The sequence below is a fragment of the Muscardinus avellanarius genome, assembly GCF_963383645.1.
Source record: "Muscardinus avellanarius genome assembly, chromosome: 15".
NCBI lineage: Eukaryota > Metazoa > Chordata > Mammalia > Rodentia > Gliridae > Muscardinus > Muscardinus avellanarius.
In genome coordinates, this window is record NC_137801.1 from 20,694,722 (window position 1) to 20,711,263 (window position 16,542).

At 43.6% G+C, this 16,542-nt stretch overlaps 1 protein-coding gene across 1 annotated transcript in view; it reads left to right on the plus strand.

Annotated features, from left to right (window-relative positions):
* The window catches only part of SELENOI (selenoprotein I), a gene marked incomplete at both ends in the record, with an annotated part of 42,764 nt that extends 34,837 nt beyond the window's left edge, over nt 1-7,927 (plus strand). The window contains 3 exons of the mRNA XM_080711217.1: nt 3,022-3,202; nt 4,378-4,560; nt 7,829-7,927. Of these exons, the coding sequence (XP_080567343.1) occupies nt 3,022-3,202; nt 4,378-4,560; nt 7,829-7,927 (463 nt within the window). The remainder of the gene's footprint in view (nt 1-3,021; nt 3,203-4,377; nt 4,561-7,828) is intronic.
* Nucleotides 7,928-16,542: the final 8,615 nt, after the last annotated feature.

The following is a 16,542-nucleotide window of genomic DNA, read 5'->3' on the forward strand; positions in this document are numbered from 1 at the left end:
TTGCAAAAGGCCTCATGAAGTGTAGCTGAGGATGTCCTTGAACCACGATCCTCCGGTCTCAGCCTCCCAGATGCTGGGATTACAAGTGTGCACCACCACACCTGGCTGAAACCTGTATTTTGAATCTAGAAAAAGGTTAGGATAATTTAGGGGATCTATGGTAGCTAATGTAGCCAGTTCAACCATAGCATGGTATTACTAGTTTTGTTATGGCTCACTAGTTTTCTTTTTTCTTTTTGGTGGTACTGGGGTTCCTGGAAGCCCTTCTACCTCCGGGCTACACTCCAGAACTATTTTTACATTTTAATTTGGAAACAGGATCTCCTAAGCCAGCGCGCGTGGCTGGCTTCAAACCTGCGTGATCCTCCTGTTTCTGCCTCCCAAGCGCAGGGATTACAAGTGTGCGCCACCACGCCTGGTGGCCACTAGTTTTGTAATTTGTTGGTTTTATGAGTCAGTCTACCTACAGGGAGAGAATATTTATTTTCCTGTTAAGTATTGATATGTAAGTATAGTCAAGATCATAAAACAAAATACCTGAATGAGTGTAGGTTAGGGCCAAACTAGACTGGTCCTTCTGAAACAGCAGTTGCCTAGCAGTTCCAGGCTGATCTGCGCGCCATTTCACCTTTGCTCAGCCACTTTGAATTGACTTACTGTGTCCTGAATATAATTTGCTGTTTCCCTCCTCAGAAATTTTACACTGGCTTGTTCCCTCTGCTCCTGTTCCCTCTATTTGAAACCCTTTGTTGTACTTTCCATTTCATCCTTTAGATTTCAGATCTCTTACAGAATCTTACCTACGTCCAGCTCTATGAACTTTCCCGTTTATTGTGGCTCTTAGTCATTTATAGAAGCCATAAAACTTGAACTCTTTCAGTCCTCACCCAGTCAGAAGCTCCAGTGATGAGGGTCTGGGTGGAAACATACTGCCCATGGTCCTGTGATCAGTGGCATGAACCAGGACTAGAATTTGGGCTCTGTTCAGATGAGCAGCGCATTGGATTCCTTCCTGAGTGTCTAGAGACAACAGTTGGTGTGATTGGCAGCCTCACTCAGGTCTTTATGAGTTACAGCTGACTTGGACTTCTCTGTAGCTTTGTATCAAAGTAGCACCCTTATGTACCTTTCTGATATTTCATGTACGTTTTATTTCCACTGCTAGATTATCTCAGAAAAAAAGAACAAGTTGTATTTATCTTTACATTCCAAACACGGGAGTTGGTAGTTTGATTTTTTTAAAATTAATTATTTTATTTTTTAAATTGGTGTATTGTAGTCATATATCAATCACATTGGAGTACAAGACTTGAGAGGATATACAAGCACACATCATACAATTAGCCCTCCTCCAGCCCCCATCCCATTCCCTCCCCCTCCCTCCATCCCACGCTTCTTTGGTGATTAACTTTGATACATTTGTTCATGTACCTCCTGCGTTTTAAAGAGGCTCGGTCCTCCAGTATTACATACCCTCTGATTGGTCACATTAGTTACTTCACTATAGGGCCCTTTCTATAGCTCAACCTCTTCCTGTTGCCCCTTTCCTCCTAGTTATTGCTGATTAAGAGAAGCATCTGATTTATATTTTCTGTGATATTTCTCTGTGCATGCTGCGTTGCAAGTACCGATCCCACTCTTGACGGCCCCAGTAGTGGCCTGGCTACTCAGTGGACTGATCCAGACCTCGCTGGCTCAAGCAGCGGCCTTGCCTCATGGGAGGCCCCGGTTCTGGTCTCACTGGCCCCTACACTGGCCTAACCCCTCAGCTGGCTTCAATCCTGGCCTTGGAGGCCGCAGGAGTGGCCTTGCCTCACGGCAGGCTCTGATGCTTGCCATTGGCCCCTGCACCGGCCTAACCCCTTGGCAGGATTCCAGTCCCGGCCTCGGAGGCCCCAGCACCGGCCCAGCTTCACGGCAGGCTCTGATGCCGGCCTCGCTGGCCCCAGCACCGGCCTAACCCCTCGGTAGGCTCTTATCCCAGCCTCGGAGGCCCCAGTACCGACCTTGCCTCACGGCAGGCTCCAATGCCGGCCTCGCTGGCCCCAGCACCGGCCTAACCCCTTGGCAGGCTCTTATCCTGGCCTCGGAGGCCCCAGTACCGGTCTTGCCTCACGGCAGGCTCCGATGCCGGCCTCACTGGCCCCAGCTCCGGCCTAACCCCTCGGCAGGCTCCGATCCTGGCCTCGGAGGCCCCAGCACCGGCCATGCCTCAAACGGCAGGCTCCAATGCCAGCCTCGCTGCCCCCAGCACCGGCCTAACCCCTCGGCAGGCTCTTATCCTGGCCTCGGAGGCCCCAGTACCGGCCTTGTCTCACGGCAGGCTCCGATGCCGGCCTTGCTGGCCCCAGCTCTGGCCTAACCCCTCGGCAGGCTCTGATCCTGGCCTCGGAGGCCCCAGCACCAGCCATGCCTCACGGCAGGCTCTGATCCTGGCCTCGGAGGCCCCAGCACCGGCCATGCCTCACGGCAGGCTCCGATGCCGACCTCGCTGGCCCCAGCACTGGCCTAACCCCTCGGCAGGCTCTTATCCTAGCCTTGGAGGCCCCAGTACCGGCCTTGCCTCACGGCAGGCTCCGATGCCGGCCTCGCTGGCCCCAGCACCGGCCTAACCCCTCAGCAGGCTCCGATCCCGGCTTTGGAGGCCCCAGCACTGGCCATGCCTCACGGCAGGCTCCGATGCTGGCCTCACCTCACGGCAGGCTCTGATGCTGGCCTCGTCTCATGGCAGGCTCCGATGCCGGCCTCGCTGGCCCCAGCACCGGTAGTTTGATTTAAAGAAGAAAAAGGGCAGTAGGATCAGAGGACTTTTACTACCAAGGGGCCCTGCCTCTTGCAAGTTATGTAAATTTGTGTCTTATCCTCACTTAGCTTGCTTGTGAAGGGGGTTAATAATGTTGGTTCTCTCTATGCCATAGGATTATTGTAAGTACAAAATGTAAAAGTATTTTGGAAATGGCTAAGTATTATACAAGGCAAGTTTTATATGTAATAATTTTTTCGTATTACTTTTTTTTCCAGAAGCTATAAAAATAACACCTTGCAGCACAGTTCAATCTATGAAGCTATGGTTCCCTTCTTTTCTCCATGTTTGCTCTTCATTTTGTCTACGGCCTGGATCCTCCAGTCACCTTCAGATATTTTAGAGTTACATCCTAGATTATTCTACTTTATGGTTGGAACAGCCTTTGCTAATATCACAGTAAGATATTTTAAAAAAAATTACAATATATATTAGGAATATGACAGTTTATAATTTGAGAACTCATAGTATTAGAATAAATAAATTTTAAAGATATTTTAAATCAGAAATTTAAAAGAATAATTAATAACCTAAGAAACAGAACATGCTGAAAATTGCTTTGCACTTTGTAACCAATAGGATCTTATAACTTTTTAATTCTTAACTTAGCACTGAGCTTGTTTCCAAGTCTATAACATGTGTTTAATGTCCAAGTTCTAATTTTATAGGGCTAAATCTGAAAGTATCAATGCAATGTATAAGAAGTGTTCATAAGGTGTATAGAGGGAGCCAAAGAGGCGTTGAGATGTTAAATATGGATAGATCACTGAATCAGAGGCAGCACTTCATCACCATGAAGAAATTCAGTAGTATGTGGGTGCAGGAAGCTATTTTGAACCTTCCCCCCAACCACACACATAAAATCGTAGAATCACGTGTCTTGGGGGGCTCTGGGGATTGAACCCCAGGGGCATTCTACCGCTGAGCTATACCCTCAACCCTATTTTACTTTTTATCTGGAAACAGAATCTCACTAAATTATGGAGGTCCTTGCTAAGGTGCTTAGGCTGGCCTTGAACCTGCAATCCTCCTATTCCAGCCTCCCATGTACTGGGATCACAGGCATGGACCACCAGCCTGGCTTAGAGTAAAATTGAGGGAAATTTCTTCCGTTCAAACTGTTGTTACGAGTGGAATAATGCTTCTATTGCATCTTTACTAAATTATCTTTTGAACTCCTCTTTTGTTTTGATGGTGATGGGGATTGAAGTCAGGACTTTGCAAGTGCTCTGCCACTGAGCTACATCTTCAGCCCATTTAAACTTTTTATTTTGAGATAGGGTCTGAGTTGCCAAACCTGTGACCCTCCTGCCTCAGCCACCGAGTAACAGATCATAGGCCTGTGCCACTGTGCCAATATCTGCCAGTCTTTTCTGACACGTTCTGAGAGTCTGTGTGTTTGGGGTGGGGAAATGGGTCCAATTGGACCCTTTAGTAGTTGAGAATTACTGAACTTAAATGATGTAGGTGTGTTGTCTCGAGTTCCTGAGTGCCAATTTTTAAGTGTTGGGGTGACTGTTTTTGAATGTGCTTTGTCAATTAAACTTTCTTTTCTTTTTTAAACCAACTTCAAGTGTCAGCTAATTGTTTGTCAGATGAGCAGCACGCGGTGCCCCACTTTGAACTGGCTGCTGGTTCCTCTCTTCTTGATTGTCTTGGCGGTGAACTTGGGAGTAGCCTCTCACCTGGAGAGCACCCTCCTGTACGCGCTGACAGCTGTCTTCACTCTGGCCCACATCCACTACGGAGTACGGGTGGTGAGTAATTGCACGCAAAACTGGTGCTGTCCGTAAGAGTTGGAAAAAACAATGGAAAAGTCTCAAAAGAAAGATAGTTACTTACTGTAGTAGCTGGATAGCTTTGGGAGTATTCCCTAAATATCCGGCTGTGTAATTTCCGATGCTGCTTCTCAGATGATTATGGCACAGGGACTACAAGTGATTTTAAAGCTTGATAATTAGTATGGGAAATTAGTTCTTATTTTAAGTGGATATATATGTAGCCTTTTTCTTGTCGAGTAGAATTATAAACTGTTCTGTGTTTTTATCATTAGTGGGACCAGATAACCTCCTTTGCTGTTTTTATTTATTTGTTTGTGTTTTGGTCCTAGGGATTGAACCCCGGGAATTCTACCTCTGAGCTACACCCTAAGCCCTTTTTAGTTTTTATTTGGAAATAGGGTCTTTCTAGGTTGTTGAGGCTGACTTGAAGCCTGCAATCCTTTCTCAGCCTCCCAAATACTGGGATTACGGTGTAAACGGAAATTGGGTGTGGTGGCACCGGCCTGTAATTCTAGTACTTAAGAGGCCAAGACAGGAGGATCTCGGGTTCCCGGCCAGCTTCAGCAACTTCATGAGATCCAGTGTCAAAGTAAAATAAATAAATAAATACAATAGGGCGGGAGGCTCAGCTCAGGTGGAACGCCGCTGGGTCCAACCCAGTGTGTGAGTCCCGCACACGGCACTGGCCACTGCACCGCGAGCCCCTGGTTATTTGCTTCTTCACTTGCTGCTTTAGCTTTAGGGATGTTTTAGTGCTCAGCATAATTTAGAAAGAAAGGAAAATTGGTTTTGTGGTACTTCCCTTCTCTCCCCAGTTCTGTGAACCATGTAGTAAGGGAAGTTAGACACTCAGGCTAAAGGAAAGCTTTTCTGTTTTTTTGGGTTTTACTTGATGTCCTTATCAACAGAATAATAGTTAAGGGGGAAATACAGAAGAAAGTGTATTTGTCAAGTGGTTTTCAGACCTTAATATTCTCTTTTTTTTTTGGTGGTACTAGGGGCAGAACCCAGAGGCTTTCTACCTCCGGGCTATACTCCCAGACCTATTTTATATTTTTTATTTGGAAACAGGGTCTCACTAAGTTGCTGAGAGCCTCACTAAGTAGCTGAGGCTGGCTTTGAACCTGTGCGATCCTCCTGTCTCAGCCTCCCAAGCACTGGGATTACAAGCGTGCACCACCATGCCCAGCTCCAGACCTTAATATTTTCAAATGAGAAAATAGTTTCAGGATGAATGGATGGATAAAGTAAAAAAGAACCATGCAGTTTATTTTCCTCCTCCCACTTTAACAGTTTTCCATTTATTATTTATTTCTGGCTTATGTGTGGTACTGGGGATTGAATTCAGGGACATTCTATCTCTGAGCTATACCCCCAGCCCCCCCCCCTTTTTTTTTATTTTGAAACAGATTCTCACTAAGTTGCTGAGGGTGTCCTCGAACCTGTGATCTTCTTTGTCTCAGCCTCTCAGCACAGAATTGCACCATCATACCTGGCTTTTATCTAGTTATTTTACATATTTTAGCATAGTTTCATAATTATGTTTTTTAATTGTTGTACAATATTCCACCAAGGAGATAATCTTAATGATTGCTTAATTTACTAATCATAATCCTGTTATTTTGAGAATTTAAGCTGTTCCAAAACTTCCACCATTAAAATAATGTTGGTGTGAACAGCCTGGCATAATGGTTTTTCTTTTACTTGTTTTATATTCAAAGAATAATTTCATAGGAATGAGATTATTATTATTATTATTTTGGTGGTGCTGGGGATTGAACCCAGGTGCATTCTACCTCTGAGCTACACCTCAGCATTTTTTAGTCTTTTATTTTTTGAAACAGTCTCACTGAGTTGCAAAGGGCTTCGTTAAATCGCTGAGGCTGTCCTCTGGTCTCCACCTCCCTAATGCTGGGATTACAAATGTATGCCAACACACCCAGCTGAAATGAGAATATTTTAAAGGATATTCACAGTTATGACTCTCAGAATGCTTCTATTTGGTATTCTTGTTTTGAAAGGACTGTCACACACATTTATTTATTTATTTATTTATTTATTTATTTATTTATTTATTTATGGTACCTGGAATGGAACCCAGGGGCTTTCTACCTCTGGGCTATACTCTCAGCCCTATTTTATATTTTATTTGGAAACAGGGTCTCACTAAGTAGCTGAGAGCCTCACTAAGTAGCTGAGGCTGGCTGCAAACCTGCGCGATCCTCCTGTCTCATGAGGCCTTCCAAACACGGGGATTATAACCGTGCTCCACCACACCTGGCTTACACACACTTTTTTTAAAAATGGGGTCATCTGTCTTGTCATTTGTCTAGTAGTGTCTTATTCCTTGTCACACCTAGGCTTTCTTCTCTTGGTATTTGTCTCCAAAGTAGCCCTTGTTAGGAGCGAACAGTTGAAGTTATTGCGGAAAAAACAACCATGATAAATCCGATGATGTGGGACATAATCGTTTATCTTTTTTTGTGTGTAAATTTGTGTGTGTGTGTGTGTGTGTGCGCGCGTGCGTGCGTGCGAGCGCGCAGGGGGGAGGGTGGGTGCTGGGGATTGAACCCAGGGGTATTCTATCTCCAAGTTACACCTCCAGCCCTTTTTATTTTATTTTGAAACAGGGTCTCGCAAGGTGGCTAAGAGTCTTAAAACATTGCTGAGGCTGTCCTCAAACCTTCAATCCTCCTGTTTCAGCCTCCTGGGTACTGGAACTATAGGTGTGCGCCACCAGACCCAGCTTATTTGTGCAAATTTAATATATGCTTAGCTTTTGGCTACCCGTTAGGGATCTCCCAGTCAGTGTGGCCTCTCCAGATCCTCAGAACCAGTTTTAAAGTGTTTGACCAGGATTAAGAATGATTATCGAGAAATGTTCCATCAAGCTGAATATTGAGTCCAGCTATTACATGTAATTATTCCGTTGACTGGATATCAGAATCAGGTCGTCCTTTAGTTTTTCAGTAAATTTAGATGTGAATTTCTCTTCCAGCGGGCTCTGGGAAGACTTGATTTGGAGCTAGGCAGACCTAGGCAAGTTCAGACTCCCCCGGGCCGCCCTACGAGTTCCTTTTATATAGCTGTTTCCTTAGCTGTTTTAATCCAGTATGACCTCTTCGTTATTTATGATGATTTTGCTATGTCAGTAAAGTATTGTCTCAAGGGGGTGAATTCGGAGTGCTTTTTAGAAAAATAAAGTACGCATTTGACATTGTCGCTCATGTTTGGTTTTCCATAGGTAAAGCAGCTGAGCAACCATTTTCAGATTTATCCTTTCTCGTTGAAGAAACCAAACTCAGATTGACTAGGAATGGAAGAAAAGAATATTGGCCTGTAATCTTCAGAAAGAAGTACTGTAAATAGATGCTGTAAATATTTCATCCATCACCACTGAACTAAACTGATCTGCTCGACAGACTTGGGACCTCCTCTGTGTGTGTGGTACTTGGACAGCAGGGATGAAACATGTGATCTGAACTTGTGGAATGTTGGAGTTTCTAACTCCCAGCTTATTTTATTTTTTGTAAAGCCATGTAACATTTTGGTTAAGCATAATGTTCATTAGCCCAGCAAACTCTAGTGATTTAGCTTCATGAGTCCATAATGGTTTGGCTCATACAGAGTTAGAGGCTTTGTTTTTACTTTTAAACCCCCACATTGGTTTAGGAACACTAGTCACACATTCAGAAAACCTCAATGTGTTTGTTGTGTTTGGCATTTCATAATAGGCCTTTCGCTGTGCACATTATCGGCCGCCCAAATTGAATACAGGGATAAGATAAAAGCAAGTCACCTTCAGCCAGATGCCAGTGACTGCAGAGCAGTGTGCAGTTGCCAAATCCTGCTTTCTCTTTCCCTTCGAAATGCCTTTCGTCCTCACAGGCTCTAAAGATGCTCTAGGATTCTGCTTCTCCTTATTATGAAACAGATCTTGATAAACGGCTTAATTTTATTTTAAAGAGAAATCTTCTATTGATACAGAGTAGAGAATAATTGTTATTATCACACACATTGTCATGGTTTGTTGTTAAAATGTGGCATTCCCCCCGCCCCCAGCTCAGGATTGCTGGGTTTGGTGCCTGGGGGCTGTGGTTGTAAGGATGTGTGTGGCAGCCTCAGTCTCATGGTAAGTACTTGTGAGGGATGCAGGTAAGCTGCTGCCTTCTAAGAGGGAGTGCAGACCCGTGGACCTCACTGTGACCGGGAGCCGTCTTCTGACTCAGACGTCTGGCTGCCTCTCTTTGCTTTCTCTCACTTTCTTTGCGGGGGGATGAGGTGCTGTGTGTGTGTGTGTGTGTGTGTGTGTGTGTGTGTGTGTGTGTGTGTGTGTGTTTTAATGGCATAAAGTAGAGAGAAATTCTCTTTTTCCCCAACTTGTCCACTTCTCCATTTGAAGAAACTTTTGATATATGCCTTACTGAATACTTACTCCCTTAATATGACCTAATTCTATTTTTAAGGTTTACTGACACCACAAAAAAATCCCTTTATTGTGGTCATTTTATATTACATCTTTTCATAAATGTATATATTTTCTTCTCTTTCTTTTGGACTTTGTCTTCATTTAGTTTGGTGGTGGTGAAATATACCTGTTGATTTTCTTTTATTTTTCACCTGAATGAAATATGTGCTTGAATGAAGAGTGTATCTTAAACCCTTTTTACTTTTGGACAGGTTGCACTTGGATAAAATAGGCACCACTGTGTTGATATGTAATTAAATTCTTAACCATTATTTATCTATGAATGTGACCATCGTTAAATATTCTAGTGTATTCCTTTGTTGAATTTCATTCTGCTGCTTTGTAAAAGATAACTGTAATTGATGATTGAATTTCTTAATTTTTGAATTTTAATCATTGTCATCAGGGTTATTAGAAGCAAGTTAAGGAGCTCGCTCATTTTTAAAACTTACTTGTAAGCCAGGCGTGGCGGCGTACACCCTGCAATCCCAGCACTGGGGAGGCCGAGGTAGGAGAATCACAGACTCAAGGACAGCCTCAGCAAATAGTGAGACTCACCAGCCAGCTGAGAACCTGTTTCAAAATAGAAATAACATTAGAGCTGGGGGCGTAGCTTTGAGATGCGATACCCTGGGTTCAGTCCTCATTGCCACCACCACAAAAAACAGACAAACAAACAAAAAGTGGTAACGGTTTAGGTGAATTTGGTAACTTTCATGAGTAATTGATGCAGGAAAATGTGGACAGTGATTCTATGTCTGTGAGCCAATTCAATGCAGGTAACAATCTTCTGTACGCCTTGTTCTACGCCATCTGTAAGACGGAACTCAAAGTGTTCATTTGGAGCGGGGGCAAAACTTTGTTTTAAGATACCTCAGCTAATCATTTACTGTTTTGTTGACCTTGTATACACCAAGAATGAGATTAATTTGTATGAAAGAAAAGAACGGATAATTATTGATAAAATGACACAGGTTTTATATTTATAATTTGGGCCACAGGTTTTTTTTTTTTTTTTCCCACCTTGTACAATGTAGTTGAAAAACTACCCTTTAATTCTGACATTAGGGCCGCATCCTGTAATTTTACTTTGAAATGTGTTTCTACCCACATTTTATTGCGTCCACTGTGTCTGGAAGTTGTTTGTGCTCACACTTGACATGTTTCCCTGTGGTGGTAAAGAATTTTGCCCTAGTCAGTTTTGTTGACGCTGTCGGCCGAAAGAAAGGAGACTGTCACCAGGGGAAAGTGGGACCGAGCAGCTGCCTCAGAGCCCTGGGCTTGGGGAGCCTGTGCGCACTGCTGGCTTCGTCTTGCTCTGCTGTCTTGACGAGCCCCGTACTTAGCATAGTGGTACAGCAGCTAATGCAAGGACTCAGTTAACAGTCGCTCTTTGCATTCCTGTCACGCCAACTACTGTAACCTTTTAAAACCAGAACAGCTCTTTGAAGCTTCTGCATGATATTTCGGGTGAGCTCGCACCCCAGCCTTTCTCCCCGGTGCATGCCGAGCGGCCTGGCAGGAGCGGGGCCGCGGTCAGGAGCATCCGTGCACGTTTTCTCTACTTGCAGAATAGAGTGCCTTAGCCCAGCCGGAGGTTTGCATTGTGTTTCTGCTAACCAAAGTTACGTATACTTGTGAGAAGTTGCTTTTCAGGTTAGGATAGAGAAATGCCCTTTAAGGCTTGTCAGAAAATATTTCCCATGCATTCGAGGGGGTACTTGGGATAGAAAAGTTTGCAAATAACCTGTAGGGAGTTTGCTGTGGATGACTTTTGTGATCCTTTCATGATATCTGTGATCTCGCAGTGTACGGTTTGAAATTTGCCACAATTTAAAGTGTCTTTCCTCTACAAATAATAATAGATGTAGCTTATGGGTTTCAATTTTAAAGTAATAGAGCGAATAACTTTCAAATAGCAAAGTAAATGTTTTTCCGTAGCATTTTAATATTATGATTAAAATATTTTTAATTCTAATTTTAAAAAGAAAAATGAATGCTGACTATGGCCTAGGATGTTAAAGTGCTGTTACCAATTTGCCATTTATTTTTGTGTATTGAGAAGAGTGTTTGTCTAGAATTACCCAGATTTTAAGTAGATACACCTAAAGAGTGTATTACTGATGACCTGGAGCCTGGACATTCAGGGAACGTTGAGGAACAAAGGCATGGTGTTTTATGTTGTTTTTTGTTTTTTTCTGATGCTGGGGCCTCGCTTGGCATGTGGCTCTACCAGTGAACTTCATTCCCAGCCCCATGCTATCCTTTTTAAAGGGAAGAAGGGACCCCCTTTATTACTCTAGGCATTTGAAAGTTTTCTGCATTTTGTTTTCAAAGAAATATACTTTGCTTTTCAAAGCAGACAGACTGTGTGGCCTATAGGGAATAAAAGGATAATCTGAAGGTGTTTAAATCAGATGCCTACCCGCCTTCCCTTCACACACACACACACACACACACACACACACACACACACATTTTTCTGGTACTGGGGTGGAACCCAGGGGCTTTTCTACCTCCGGGCTATACTCCCAGACCCCTGGAAACAGGGTCTCACTAAGTTGCTGAGAGCTTCACTGAGCAGCTGAGGCTGGCTTCGAACCTGTGCAACCCTCCAGTCTCAGCTGGAGGGTTAAATTACAAAGGCTCCCAAATGCTGGGATTACAGGCGTGCCCACCACGCCCGGCACTTCCCCTTTATATTTTAACTGGAAGCCTATTTGTGAGTCACCTTTTTCATTCTTCATTCACCTGTGTTTCCTCTCCACTAGCCACCACCTTGGACAGAGACGGCCCACTCAGGCCTGGCTTTGTTCTTTCTAGGTTCTGCGGCACTCCGATCCCCGGTCACCTTAGGTCTCTCGAGTGGTCAAGGACGGGGACTGTGTCCGCGGAGCAGAGTAAACGTGGTGGGCTGGGGCTTGGGCCTTTGCATCTCAAGCCAAAATAGCTGGAGAAGCCCTTGGCTGTGCTGATGGCCGTGTGCAGAGTGGCCTTTTCTGGGCCTCAGTTCTGGACTCGATCGAGCACTCCAGGAAATGTGTAATGTCAGACCAGAATTTCCTTTGTCCCGTGAGGTGTCTTTGTAAGGCAGCGTGTCCTTTTCTTGAACACCCTATGGGTGAATTAAGCTTACTGAGCTGCTGCCACTTCCATAACCCTCTAGGAAGAATTTTAACTAATATGGCACATAGGAAGCACGTAACAGGTACATCAAAATGACCGTCTAAACAGTAAAACAGTGTTAAGTTAGTCACCGTCAAACTTGAAAGCATGATGCTCCGGGCAGTTCAGGACGCTTGCAGAAATTTCTGATTTTCCTTTATTAATTATGTAACCCGTGTGATTGGTATATTTTGGTCTTCATCTTTGGCAGTGGTACAAATAACTGACAACGGTCCGTTTCTTTAGGGTGTATGGTAAATCATGGCTGTCTATTTCTCAGAGAAAGTGGTGATATGTTTGCTCTTCATTGCGGGAAGCCAGGAAATTGGATTTGTTAGCTAATTCATTTCCAGTGTTTTCTACAATGCAAAATAAATGTAATCTTATTTTTTAACCTGCATGCTAGTAATATGCTTTGCTCTTTAATAAACAAACGTGTAAGAGATAGTACTCTAGCTGGTTTTTGATTGTTTCTAAGCAGGGAATGCCTTTTATACGGACTGATCTTAAACGATCATATTTTGGATAGCAAAAGAAGTGTGGCTACTTGGAGCCCTCTCACGGGTTGGCTGATCAAGGGACTATCTTGCGTTTGGTCAGGAGGGCCAGTTCTCAGAATTACAAAGCACGTTTGAACTGATTTTAGAATACTTTAGCAAGTGCTTGTCTCTAGGAAAATCAGTTTGGACACAACAGAAGGGTTGTTCTGGTCTCCCACAGACCATTCACATTGTCTTCCACTTCAGAGAAGAATTCTTAGAAAGCTGGGCTAAAGCAGAGTAGTGCGGTTTTTTAAAGCATGCAGATTGGATCATGGCCATAGAGGACCTAGATGCTACGTTGAAATTAGAGACAGAGTGCTTGCTTTGGCCGCACAGAGACATTAAAATTGAAATCAGAGACAGTATTGAAGACCCCAGAGAGTGACTAAATGCGATTGATATCTTGTGTCTCTTTGGCACAAGGTCTCTCAAGCAGTTTCCATGAGTAACAATTAAAATTAGAACTGATGCCGGGCGTGGTGGCGCACGCTTGTAATCCCCATGCTTGGGAGGCGGAGACAGGAGGATCACACAGGTTCGAAGCCAGCCTCTCTGGCTTAAGAGACCCTGTTTCCAAATAAAAATATAAAATAGGTCTGGGAGCGTAGCCTGGAGGTAGAAGGGCTTCCAGGAACCCCAGTACCACCAAAAAAAAAAAAAAAAGAAAAAAAAATAGAACTGATTTGGGTTTTTATTTAAACTATGCACAATTGGCCATGAATTCTAGATTATGATATTCTTTTATTTTGTTATTGGGGATTGAACCCAGGAGCACTTTACCACTGAGCCTTTTTAAATTTTGAGACAGGGTCTCACTAAGTTGCCCATACGGGCCTTGAACTTGTGATTCTCCTGCCTCAACTTTCTGAATAGCTGGGATTCCAGATGTGCACTACTGTGCCCAGCCTTGGTTGTGATACTCTTACCAAGCAGGTTGTGTGTGGGTGTTGTATGGTACTGGGGATTGAACTCAGGGGCATTCTTCCTCCAAGCTATACCCTGAGACCTTTTTTTTAGTTTTTATTTTGAAACAGGGTCTTGATAGGTTGCCTAGAGTCTTGCTACATTGCTGAGGTTGTCCTCTAACCTCTGATCTTCCTGTCTTAGCCTCCCAAGTACTGAGATTACAGGCATGCACTACCACACCTGGCGTACTGAGCAGTTTTTAATATCAAAAGAGTAAGTTCCTGACCTGGAACATGTTTAGTTAGTTGGCACTGTTAGCCAGGTTACAGAAGAAGACCGCTCACAGTACTAACTTTTTTTGTAGGTTACTTTTGTTTAGATATCCCCTTTGGAGCTGCCATTCAGTAGGCAAAGGCCCAGGCGATGATTTGTTCATTTCAGGATATCCCAAGAAAGCAGAATTCAGTATCGAGCTCCGAATTCCTATTAACAACAACAGAACATTTCCTGAGGGTGAAGGCAAAGCCAGCGGTTAACTGTGGAGGGGTAAACTCCACTCCCTACCCTTTCCCCTTCCTTTTCTGTTTGACGAAATAGATTAGATTTGTGGCCAGTTGTAGAAAAAGAAACAGTTTGCTGAGTAACGGCTCACACCCTGTGACGGTGAGAGCAGTGGCAGGAATCGCAGCCAAGCCGATCATTGGGTTGTTTAGCGCGGCCCTGTCACGGCCGGCTTTTTGCTGTATTCTGAAACCAGAGGACAAATTGCATTTCTTCTCAGGTACCTAGAATTAGCTGGAGCGAGCAGAGTGTGTTTGCTACTAGTAGAGAATATGTTAGGGTGGTGAGGGGACATAATGACACCTTTTCCCTTTCAAGTAGTTTAATTGAACATATTAGTAACCGTCCTGTCTCGGACTTGCAGTGTTTTTTAGTAAATAATGCAACATTTATTTAACTGGTTATGTGTACTCTGTGTATTTACATATTTAGTATTTACACACATATTCTCTGCATATATGTGTATGATATCGTGTACACACGGAGCCGACTTTTGGTTCTCAGCCAAGTGGTAAGCCCTCATTAGACCCTTCTCGGCGTGCATGGGGCTCACAGTCAGCCTTTCTCCCGCCAGCTCCCCACAGTCCTTGGGAGATCTCTTTATATGTCGCTCTCTACTTCCCTTTCACCAGGGATTCTGTGAACCATAAACACAGCTCTCGAGCAGCAGCTGCTCCCACCAGGGCCGAGGCCATTTCTGGCGAGGGGCGGCTCTGGGAGCGGTTGTGCCCGTGGGCTCTGTTGGGGAGAATTCTCATTCGTGTCGAAATGGAGCTTTACAGCTTGCTTAAATTACTACACCAGAATGTTGTGAAGTCTCAGAAACTTGATGTACAATAGAGCACGACCGTGCATTTCTGTGTCATTTTTGTTATTTATATTACTGTTCCTGGTTGCTAGCCCAGATAGTCAAGACCTGACTGTTTCTTGTCACTGGATTCTGGAAGCCTTGGCCTTCCAACTGGATTTATGTTCATGTCAGCTGCTCTGAGCTCCACAAGTAACGCGGTAGGTTTTAGTTCAAAATTGTTTAATTCTTTAATTGATAAATATTTATTGTAATAAAAAGCAAAAGAATAAATAATTTTTAAATCCTTTTAATTGTTTTCAGGTTGTCTTTTTTGTTGTTCTTTGAGCTAGCCACTTTCTCAGAATCACTGATTATTCTAAAGGAAAACGTTACAATTTTATTTTTTTCTTGCTTTTGGTTTAGAACGATCAGCCTGCCTGTTCCTGGTGTTCTGTAATCCTGTGACTTATTTCAGGAAACGGTAGGAGACAGGTGGCAGTCAGAGCTACTCATAGTCTACTTCTCTGGATCCCCCAACCTGGATGCTGGGAGATTTGTCTCTATAGTAACTGGGTTACACTTAGTTTGTAAGGTGGCAGTTCCGTCTTTGAAAGTACTTTCCCATAGAAACAGTGTTAACGTGTATGGTATTAATTCTCCAGGCTCCTCTAAACTAAAACTCCAGACCTTGTTTTCCACGAAAACCTATGAATCCACACTTAGCACACTTAGAATATGGAAAACCAGAATTTCCATTATCCAATTTTGCTCCTGAGATAATTTTGAAGTATTTTTCAGGGACAGATTTGGAGGTGAGGGAGGAAATGTATTATTAACCTGGGCCAGTTCTCATGTTTATACGTCTCATTTCCTGCCTGTCATTCACTTCTAGGTTTTCCCAGAAGTTGTTGGTATTATTATTATTATTTATTATTATTATTATTATTATTATTATATTTTATTCATTTTTTGTGGGTCTGGGAATGGAACCCAAGGGCATTTGACCTCCTAGCTACTGCCCCTGCCCTATTATTATTATTATTATTATTATTATTATTATTATTATTATTTTATTTCATTTCATTTTTTTGTGGGTCTGGGGATGGAACCCAAGGGCATTTGACCTCCTAGCTACTGCCCCTGCCCTATTTTTATTCTTTATTTTGAAACAGGGTCTCGCTGATTTGCAGAGGGCCTCAGTAAGTAGCTGAAGCTGTCCACAAACCGCGATCCTCCGGTCTCAGCCTCCCAAATGCTGGGATTGCAAGTGTGCACCACCACGCCCGGCTTACATTTTTTTTTTTTAAAATCTGCAGACCTTCAGCACCTGGCAGACACCTGCTCCTCATCAGGTAAATGCTACGTAACCGTGTTTGGATCTACCAAAACCCAGGTCCTGTGCCCTCAAAGTCTTGTGCCCTCTCTCTCGTGCCCTCTCTCTCTTCCTCTCTCTTTTCTCTGCTCACAAGTTTCCTGAAAGAAAGCTTCCTATCTCTCCTTCCATTTTTTCTTCTTTCTCTTTTGTC